This window comes from Pseudomyrmex gracilis, unplaced genomic scaffold, assembly GCF_002006095.1.
Source record: "Pseudomyrmex gracilis isolate BER0280 unplaced genomic scaffold, ASM200609v1 scaffold_176, whole genome shotgun sequence".
NCBI classification, from domain to species: domain Eukaryota; kingdom Metazoa; phylum Arthropoda; class Insecta; order Hymenoptera; family Formicidae; genus Pseudomyrmex; species Pseudomyrmex gracilis.
Window position 1 is genome coordinate 107,207 of NW_018020760.1, and position 11,480 is coordinate 118,686.

General features: G+C 38.4%; 1 protein-coding gene across 3 annotated transcripts in view; it reads right to left on the minus strand.

Annotated features, from left to right (window-relative positions):
- LOC109857854 (nephrin) overlaps window positions 1–11,480 on the minus strand; it is a 300,812-nt gene that overhangs the window by 72,006 nt on the left and 217,326 nt on the right. For all 3 annotated transcript variants that reach the window (XM_020434605.1, XM_020434606.1, XM_020434607.1), the window contains exons 2-3: window positions 5,211–5,354; window positions 2,410–2,583 (exon numbers count right to left, since the gene is read on the minus strand). In XM_020434605.1, coding sequence (XP_020290194.1) covers window positions 2,410–2,583; window positions 5,211–5,354 — 318 coding nt within the window. The remainder of the gene's footprint in view (window positions 1–2,409; window positions 2,584–5,210; window positions 5,355–11,480) is intronic.

Genomic DNA, 11,480 nt, shown 5'->3' on the forward strand with positions numbered 1-11,480 from the left:
GGCGCGCGTTCGAACGCGAGATTTACCGACCGTTTCGAACCGGCTTGTTAACGATTGCTCGAGATTCGCGATTTTCGCCGATGATCTATTTGACTCCGGATTATCGTTTCCGTCGCGTGTTTTTAGCGTCGTATCGTGTATGTACACGCGCGAGCGTAATTAACGTGTGCGCGCGCGCGCGCGCTACGTGGAAGATTGATTTGACGGATATGACGACTTAGCGATGCGTCCGCGTTTTATTAAAAGCTCGGGCGCAGGTGCAAATATTCTACGCCGACTCGTCCTCTCGAGAAAGGGACGAGAGTTTGCATATCACGGGCTAATATCATTCTAAAGCCGTGCTCGCTTATATAATATATGTTCGTATGTTTAAACTTCGGATAAAAAGTATTTCAAAAGTTGAAGTTATTAATGCGATATAAAACCTTAAACTTGTGTAATACTTTAATTAATAACAGCCGTATATATTGTTGATAATATATTATATATATATATAGACCAGATATATTATATGACTCGGTTTTTTATCGAAAAATTTCCATTTGTGGGAAAGAAAAATGAGAGAATACAATTGCAAAACTAATAAAATATTTTTTTTTCTTTGTTTTACTATTTTTCGTAAAGTAGGTCACGTCTCAAGAAAGCTTCTCAAACTCGCTCGCCAAATCACTGAGGCATTAAGTAGATAAGTCATATTGACTTGGCGAGCTTCTACGTTATGGTAATTCCGTAATGTATAATTTATACGGAGCTGATGAGATCCATATGCAAGATTAAAATTAATTACATCTCATTAAAATTAAGAATTTTTTCTTTTATACATGAGAATATAAAAGTTCGCGTGTTTATTCTTAAAAAATAATCGCTGACTGAACCCGAGTCGAAATTTAGCGTCTACATTGAACCTCAATTTGTGAAAAAAGGAAATTTCGGACGCGTATAGCAGCATCAAAGTAGCATCTACTTTTTTTCTTACTCCTACTTTGAGCCTATCAGAACCTATTTTGAGCTTATCAGAACCTGCAATGCGCAGTTTGATCTGAGAATTGAACCCTACTTTAAAACTTTAGCAGGAAAAAAGGAAATTTCGGACGTATAGCAGCGTCAAAGTAGGATATACTCTCTCTCTTACTCTTATATAAAAAAAGAAAAATTGAGGTTCAATGTAGACGCTAAATTTCGACTCGGGAATAAAAATCTTGTACACAAAAATTTTCAATGAAAGATAACCGACTTGATCCAATGGGGTGTTTTAAAAAAAATAACCAGAAAATTTGTCTCGAAGAAAATCCCGCAAAACGGCCGGTCAGCGCGAATTCGCTCAGGTTCTCGGTTCGCAAAAGAATTCGAGAAAAAAAATTCGTTTTTCAACGAAATCCGTTTGTCACCGGAACCGTGACGGCGCGCCGGAAGCCGCCTCGGAATTAGCTTCTTTGCCATGTTACTCCTGCGCGCATTCCGGTCCGACGTTTCGCGAATCGCAACGCGCCACCACAGAGAGTCGCTTGCAATGCAATTGCTCCGAATACGACGCGCGCGAGGAGTAAGAAGAATGGCGACGGTCGATGAATGGCCCCGACAAAGAGGTCGCGATTTCGCGCGCGCGCACACACTCTCTCTCTCTCTCTCTCTCCTTCTCCTCGACATTAAAACCGTCGTCCCTCAAAAGCGGAGACCCGCGTTCGCGCCGGAAAGGTCGCGCGCGTGCGAAAACTAGCTCCGTTCCGTTTACTAGTTTGCGCCGAGACTCAGGTCGGGGGGGGGGGAGGGCGCAATGCATATTGTCGCGCTTAATAACTTCTGCATAATTTACGGACGGAGACAGAGAGAGAGAGCGAAAGCGAGAAAGAGAGAGAAAGACGTGTCGTAGTATTCGATGGTGTGGAAACGCGCGTCCCGTCCCGGGTCAGCGAATGTCGTCGTCTGGTGGCGTTTATATAAACCGTTTCGCCGCGCTCTCTCGAAATCCCGAAAGTCGCGCGCGCGCGCTTTCGGGGCGGCAACAAACGCGCGACACAATGTTACCGCTCGTATATATATACGATTGCGTAAATTAACTTTAAGCGCGGTTTCGAGATCGCGAGTTTGTAATTCGAGTTACGGGCACGCTTTGCATTTTAACTACACAACACCCACGTCGCCCGCGGGGCCATCGCCCGAGCGAACTCGATCGTTCCCCAAATAGCAATAAGCAAATGTTTTTTTTTATATCCTTACACGACCCCGAAATTTGGTCAACAAAATGTCATCGGTGGTTAGGCGCTAACAAATTTTTTACCCGCTTTGCAACAGTTGACCCTATTTATTTATTTTTTGTTTGCTGTTTTACGATACACTGCCGAGTGTTTTCGTTTCTTATTCGCTTGTTTATCTTTGAACGCGTTAAATTGATTGAAAAGTTCTACTCACAAGTGACGATCAGGTGAGAGCTGGCGCGAATTGGCTTGATTCGCAAATAGCGTCCGACCTGGCACTCGTACTCGCCGTCGTCGGTGAGAGACGCGTCCGTGATTCTCAGGTTGAAAATGCCGGCGTTGGAATCGCCAATCAACCTCAGTCTGGGATGTCCCACGATTTCACCGTCTGTGAACATAGATCCCGTGTTGTAACGCATATCTCTCTCGCAAGCGTGATTGAGCTACACGCTCTTTACGCGAGCGGGAATATCTGTACTGGTCGGTTAACGTTTTTTTTTTTTTTCACCTCGCAGTTAAGAAGCGTCGTAATTTACGAGCGGATACGCAGCTAATGTATCTCGGTTTTAATTTTAGCTTCGTTTATTACACGCGCGCTTATTCGGCCCGGTATGCGGCAGCGCAACTCTCGGCAAAACGATACGATTATATGACGGCCGGAAGTCGATGAGACCGCTATGAGTAATTAACCGCTCGCTGTCGATAGTCGACTCTGACTTAGCTTTTTACGGGAGCTCGGTTTAAATAATAAATCTATGCTGCGCTCTTTAAGAGCGCGCGCGCGCGCGATCGTAAAAGTTGTTTTATATAAGCTTACAGGCACTTAGAAATATTTAAGAGAGAAAAGCCGGGGCAAATTTCGAGACTTTCTCAACACAGTTTGATATTATTAATGGATGGTCGAACTTTTTTTAACACTGAATTTAGAAAATATACGTGTACACGAAGAATTTAGTTTTACACGTTACGAAGTCATATTCGCGTAAAATGTAACACGCAAAACGAAATAAAGAAAACTGGTTTTTTCTTTTTTTTGGTTCAATATTTGCGCGTATTAACGTAAATGTAATGCAAATCCCAGGATCAGATAGACCAGAGTAGCGCACACAGACGATTTCTGATTAGTACGTTAATATGTTTTCCAAAATTTCCTGTGTGTAAAGCAATTTCAGATAAAACCAAAACGCAATTTCCCATTGAAAACGCAAGTACAGCTCTTATTGCGAACGGTTTTAATTGGCGGATTTAGACCCAAAGTGCGGTTTTCCGGAGGCGCTAATTGCGCAAATATCAAATTATCCGTCTTTGCCAAGTTTAACATAAATAATTTACTTCTGCAATAACAAATATGTATTTTATGTGTGTCGTTATTATTTTGCAACGCTATTAAATAAGTTTTAAATCAGATGAAATAAAATTGCACGGCATACATACGTGGGTTAATAGATATTTGTGTCATCTCTCTTATTTATGTATACTACGTATCCCAATAGGTAAAATTGTAAAAATATTGCACAAAATTGGCATAATGAATTGTCCAAAATTTTCGCAATGATTGCACTAACAATAAGATGATTCGCCATAACGCAACAATTTTGTTGGAAAAAATTTTGTAAGCAATATTTGTAAACAATATTTGTAAACAAATTTTGTAAACAATATTTGTCACAAATTAGAAAAATTCAATTTAAAGTATAAATATATTCTATAATATTTTAATTCCTTCAATGTATAAATACAATTTTAATTCTTCAATGTATATGTACAATTCAATATTTGTGATAATGTAATCAAAGTCAGCAAAATCATTTTGCAATATTTGCAACATTTTTAGATAAAATATCTATATTCTATTGACAAAAATTAAATTAATTTAATTTTTGTCAATAGAATATAGTTTATTATTATATTTTATTATATATAATAAATTAATTTAATTTTTGTCAATTAGTAATAGCGATAGAGAATCTCACTTTCCACGATCTCGGAGAACTCTGATTGAAACGTGATCAAAAAACATTAACTGGTTATTAACTAATTATTTTAAAATGTACTCGACAAGCATTATTGAAAGCATAGTACATATCAGTACATATGCATCTCATAGAAACTGTTTTGATTTTTGATTTAAGTTTTCGCTGCATTAACATGCAATAATTTTATGTTGCAATATTTTTACATTAAAATTTAAAAGTTATTGGGCATTTTTATAAGCAAATACATGAATTATTTTGATTTCTTCGTGTGCAATTATATTTCGACATGTTTTAAACATCACAGAGCTGACATTTTTTTCTCCATTACTGGACAATGACTGAATTTCTTTTTGAATTTTATTTTGCAAATATACCACTGAGCTGATTCGTCATATCGTTATTGTTTTGCCGAAATAGTATTTGAAAATTAATTTTGCAAACAGTTACAAATATTTTATAAAAGATTTTTTTTTTTTTTAATATTTTTTACATCTATTTCACAAAATATATTTATATAATTGCAAATCACAATTTTCGTGCAAGATTTTGTCACATAATTTTTCATCAATGTTTTTCTATCGGGGTAGTAAAAATTTTGTTTAAATATTGTTTTTTTTTTTTTTTGAAGAACGTAACGAGTATATCTTTTACGTCTTTGAGTTTTTTTTATTTCTGTTCTCTCAACATTTTTCGCCGAGCAAACAATCGAATCTTCAACTCGATTGTCAAGAACATATTCAAGGGGGAAAAAAAAAATATATATATATATATTATATTATATTAGGTTGTTCTAAAAGTTTATTTTGCGACCAGCTGCTGCACCAAGCGCGGTGCCTGTGCAGCACCTCTCTCATAAACGGTGCGAATCTCATTTGCGGTATCATTAGCACCGTTGCACTTTTTTAAAACAATTGCAACATGTCGCAAACGCAGCTGCGCGCAGGTCGGGGAAAGAAACTTCTGGAACAACGCAATATTATATACACGAAGTACATATAATTTTTACTTTGTGACACATTTATGAACTTATTGAACTTACTCGACTGTATGACGTAAGCAAATCCGTCTTTCACCCATTGGACGGATCCGGCTCGATTTCCCACCTCGCAAGGAATTATCACCTCGCCGCCCTCCAGCACGGAGCTGTTGCTCGGCCTAATCCGGAAATATTGTCCTCCGTCGCCTGTAACAGAAAGATAAAGATGATTTTGGTTCGAAAGCGACGGAGCCTCTTCCGCACAAGAGGGGACGATAAGCCAGCGTGTTTCCACGTGCCGCCACTTTGCGAGCGTTTTATTCGCGCTCTATAGGGTATAAGGCAAAAGTGGGATGAATGTGCTGTAGACTATAAAATTATGTCTAACAAAACCGCGGTAGTTCATCGCGCGGAAATTGTCTGTGTGAGATTTACACGCGTACGTAGTTATTTATACGTAGAAGAATTGCCGTTTACGTTTACACAGTTCGACGTTTCGGTTTTTTTTTTTTTTTTTTTCAGCTCGAACGAACAGTTCGAAGGGAAGTTTATTTCTTCGATCTGGAAAAATTTTTTATCGTGCTTTAAAACAGCGTAAGGAGATAACATTGGAAAAATATTTTAACTAATACACACGTGAGAAAAAAAATATTAAGTTAAAGTTTTTTTTTTTTTTTTTTTTTTTTATCATCTCGCATTAAATACGAGAGAAATTATAAGTAATGGCGAAACATATCCGCGAAGCGCGAATATGAGCGTTTATCGTTTCTGAAGAAAAAAAAAAAAAAACTCGAGAAGAAGAGAAGCGTACAGCGCCAATTAATGGCAAAAAGCACAAGATCGCAAAAACAAGATCTCGGAAAGTTGTAGACTTTTAGAGTCGATAACTGTGTGTGCGCGGCTAATAACGCTTGCGCGGTATTTATCGCGTGACGGCACGTTCTCTTCCCTATTCCGTCATTCTCTCGTAACTCATATATATATATATAGTTTTACGTCCAATTGCGTCCATCGTCTTGGTTAATTAACTTTGATTGCATATTCGCTCGGATCTTGGATTTTTTTTTTTTTTTTGTTTTCGTTCGCGTTCTCTGTTCGCGATAACAGGAAAGATGTTTTAACGTGTATCAAACTGTACGCGCGCGCGCACACAACTCGTTGCGTCGGTACAACGCTTTGGCTGAACTACTTGTCAGCTTCCGTACCGATCATTTTTTTAAATATATACGAAGGCGAAGTGAAGTTCTAATTGCGCTTATATTCGAGCGACGCGATATATGGCTGCCTTGTGCTAACGCGGATCGATTAGACGTTGGCAAGCCGATCATCATGAGGGAAGAGAGAGGGAGAATAATAATTATGCCGATAATGTCGACGATCACGCAAGCCGTTAAAGCTCTCCTCCGATACCGCTGCTGGAAGAATCAAGGTAATCGGACGGTTTGGCCTCGATATACGATCGATAATTCGTATATACCCGCGGTGGTATTCCACGTCTGCACCGCACGTACACGGAAAGGGATCGATCTGCATATCACGCATTATATCCCACGGAATATATTCTCCCTTGTTCGGCCGATGTTGCGCCAGAGGCGAATTCGCGCCGAAATCAGCCTTGCGCCGCGATTGGCGATTTGCATCAATTATTCAATTTCATATAAACCTGTGTGTAAATAAATAACTTGAAATTAATTACAATTCGCGCGACGTATATAAAACGAACGACGGACAAATTTTTATAAATTTTCGTTTCGCTCGATATTGCACACCCTACACGGATTCCTCTTTCCGCCCGCGACGGGAAATTTTTGCGCGAGAGCAAATTTCGAAACATATGAAACTTGACATATATGTGGTTTTTGACAATTTTTCTATATAACGGTTTATCACCGGAAAAGTCGTTACATATATTGCGACAAAAATGAAAATATTGGTATAGACCACGTGAAGTGATTTACAATTGAATCGTTCATATCGGTACGAGAGCATTTCACATTTTTTCGTCAAAATTGAATCAATGTTATTCAATATCTCAGCTCTCGTCGTGTTCAGTTTGATGATATAGACACGTGTCTCTCACCTATTACTTCACTAAATCCGTGTTTGTCTTGAAAAACACAGAAATTAATACTGTTAACACATTGCGTACGGCGCTCTGCGCGCTCAAACCGCGTTCAAAACCCGAGTCGAAATTTAGCGTCTACATTGAACCTCAATTTTTGAAAAAANAAAATTTCGGACGTATACACCGAAAAAATTATATTCTTGTAAGTAGAAGATTTTATACTTAAAAAATCTTCTTAAAGATTTTAGATGATATTCTTCTGAAATTAAAAATATATTCTTTATTTAAGAATATAGTCTTTTTCGATAGTGAGATATATATGTTTTTCTATAGAGGCTTTTTATATTCTAATCAGTATATATTCTTATCAATATTACTATTTAGAGGATTTTCCTCTTAAAACAAGAAACTCTTCTTGGCGCCTATTTTAGTATAAAATATACTTAAAGTAAGTGGGATATCCTCAAAACAAGAATACAATTTTTTCGGTGTAGCAGCGTCAAAGTAGCATCTACTTTTTTTCTTACTCCTACTTTGAGCCTATCAGAGCCTGCAATGCGCAGTCCGATCTGAGAATTGAACCCTGCTTTAAAACTTTAGCGGGAAAAAAGGAAATTTCGGACGTATAGCAGCGTCAAAGTAGGATCTACTTTCTCTCTTACTCCTACATAAAAAAAAGGAAAAATTGAGGTTCAATGTAGACGCTAAATTTCGACTCGGGAACCCGCACATTTCCGAACGCTGTAGAAGCATTGCTTGGCGCGAGCAATATTATTAATATTAATATTAATATTATTTCGCTCATCATTTGTCTTAAGAATAGGAGAGGCTTTGTTACCCTGGTAACGTAACAAAAATATTTGCCACTGGTTGCTTACGTTGCCGATTGAATCGAAATAAAACATGAAAACGAGATATCTCGTGACCCCGTACGCAATGTGTTAATTACGTAAGAATACACACGCCGACTGTAATTATAGTTAGTATTTCGTATTGCTGGGATATCGGGACACAGTTTTTGTTCAGATTTTAATTGAAATCTATCTCAGAGATCTATCGAGAGATGAAAATGAAAAAAAAAAAAAAAATTACATTTCATTGAAATTAAAATATTATGAAAAATATAATTTTTCTATAAATGTATCAATATAATTATATTAATAATTGTGTACTTAATATACAGTTTCTTTCTTTTGTGTGTGCGTGTGTGTGTGTGTGCGTGTGTGCATAAAAGCTGCTAAACTGATTAAATCGCTTGGAATTCACAGGTTTATTCAGGACGCGCGATTTAATTATGCTATTACAAAAAAAATGCGAGTTTTTATATCCAACGGTACAGGATACAAGGGTATCCCCTGCGCGTCCCGGGACGCGCGTTTATATTTTTTAAAACGCCATTAATTTCTGCGAAACAGGATTTGCATTTGGTAGAGCGAATGTTCGCGATGACACACCTAAGCGAAAACCTCGTTCGCACGACACGCACACGCACTCGGAGGATGATTCATCCGGGATGATCGTCCAGAGTGAACCGTGTAAATTGGGTTTTCAGCGGTCGCCTAGCACGCCCGAATTTACGCAATCCCCGCCGTCCAAATGCAACGTCAATAAAATATAGGTGAGCCGGCCGGTCGCGGTCTAAACGCGATTCGACGGGCGTCGTTTAATTTTGTAGCACAGACTGCCGCGCGCGCGCGTCGGATCGCACGGATTCGTCCAAAGGGATTCGATGATTGCGCGTGATTGTGGAGAACGCGGATTAAAAACGACGTAACGACGTAACGCAGCAAGGCTTCGAGAATACGAGAGACGAGAGAGATAATACGGAAATAAAGTTTTATAATTGGGTCCACATTGCAACTCTCTCTTTTTTTTTCCCCGGTATTATAACGAATAAAACATTTATTCGGACAAAGAGGTCGGAAGAAAAAGAGAATATCAGTCGCAAAAACACACACACACACTTCGTCTCCGCAAATGGCGCAAAATTTTTTATTGCGGGATTTAACACTCGATTTGATACTAAGTGATACTTTTTATTGTTAAAAATGTCTGGAATAAAAAATTTTCCGAGTACGGGTTTGTTCGAAAAAATTAGTGCAAAAAAAAAGAAAGTTTTTCGCGGGAACGTTTTGTTAAAAAACAAAAAAAAAAAAAAAACGTTTCAGAAAAAAAATCTAGCGCATGGGGTTTTAATGCGTGAGCGTGAGGTGTTTTGTTTTTTTTTTTCCAAGAATGTTTGAATTCTTCGATTCTCTTTGATCGTGTTCTTTGACACGAAAGCTAACTGCAAATATCGATAAATCTTTTTTTTTTTTTTTTGTTTTTTTTGCAACGTGCCGGTAGAGGACATAAATCGTCAAAAGTGTCGCAGCGTTATAACTATTTTATATTGCCGCGAATGCATACAAAGCCGGCTTTAACAGCGGAGAGGCGATAAATAATTGTCAGCGTAGTAAACATGCCTCTGCAAACACAGAGGAAACGTAACACGCCTCGACGTATATGTGCGCGCGCACGTAACAAAAGCTGGCCGATTGTGCTTAAGTAAAATTTACCTTAATGTGCCGAAGAGCTTTCAACGGATAAGTAATTGACGCGAAGCGGGAAACGCGCATAATCCGCGACCTAGAGAACGAAAGAGAAAGAGAGAAAAGAGAGCAAAGCGACAAATCCGCTGATATGAATTACGCAATTGTCGGTCTGGCGCAACTTTTTCCCCTCCGCCGAAGAACCCGCATTGCGGGACGTGCAAACGCACACCTGATGCGTTTTGACAAGCGCTTCCCATAAGTTCGCACATATCGGACCAGATTTTTACCCTGTAAATTTTGTCCGAATAAAATACCGACTTTGTTCTTAGTGTCCAAGATGAAACCAGTGTAGGCGCGTGGGTTAAAATATTTTTCGGCACTGAGCGGTTCACTTGAGGGCAATTAAATAAAACTCGGCACTTCCCGAGTCGAAATTTAGCGTCTACATTGAACCTCAATTTTTGAAAAAAGGAAATTTCGGACGTGTAGCAGCGTCAAAGTAGCATCTACTTTTTTTCTTACTCCTACTTTGAGCCTATTAGAGCCTATTTTGAGCCTATCAGAGCCTGCAATGCGCAGTCTGATCTAAGAATTAAACCCTACTTTAAAACTTTAGCAGAAAAAAAGGAAATTTCGGACGTATAGCAGCATCAAAGTAGGATCTACTTTCTCTCTTACTCCTACATAAAAAAAGAAAAATTGAGGTTCAATGTAGACGCTAAATTTCGACTCGGGTTCGTTTCAATTGATAATTCAATTGATATATATGTGTATGAATTTATTAATTACGACACGTTACAATAAAACTCATAAATATTCTCGGCACATTACTCAAACTCAATCTTCACATTATCACGTCTTCGACCACGGAAAAAAAAATAGTTTCTACCACAGCTAATTACGGTTTGCTGAAACTGAATTTGCTGCTGTAGCTATAAAATTTCCTGTTACATAGAAACAGTTTGCTGATATTCCCAAATACGTCGACGTAATAGCAAAATATGTATGTCTTGTAGCACTAAGAGCTTAGGTGTCCATAATACCACCAAAATTTAGGAACCAAACCTAATTTTTAGCTGTGAGAGCTAACTTTTTTCTTTCGTGACCGATCTCGTCAACGGTCCCAAAACGATTCTCTCTGAATAGTCGACAAATATCTCCAAAATCATTCGCAATACAACAACATGTGATCCTAGAGATGGCGCGGTGCGACCTTTCTCAACGGAATTACAGTGACAAACAGATGAGGGCATTAGCTACAAGGCAACACGTATCATGCCATTCGGCAAAGTCGAAATATTTAAACAGAATTCTCTTTCAGGAGCTTATACCCGAGTAGAAAATGATTAAGGTTTGCCTGCATTTTGCTCCGGGCGCAATCAGGTAATGTCATGGCTTGCCTTATTTTGGAAAATCTGATCCGGTGCTGATAGTGTCTACATCAGGGTTACCGTATTATTTGATACGTGTGGCTCTTCTGTCAGCGCCGCAATGAGGGCTGCTCTATTAGCGCTTCATTGAGGAAATCCTTATGCGGTCCTGATTGAGTTTTTTCTAAAATTCTCTATTGAATTTGCGTATGTGCACATTCTATTGAAATAAGAATCATCGAGAGTTAGAAAACTTCATTGTGAAATTGCAATTTTCATACTGTTGTGTGAAGTGAAATAAAAAATAATGGATCGTGCGGAAAAAATTAGAAAATTAACACGAATACGTGTTCAAAGATTTCGT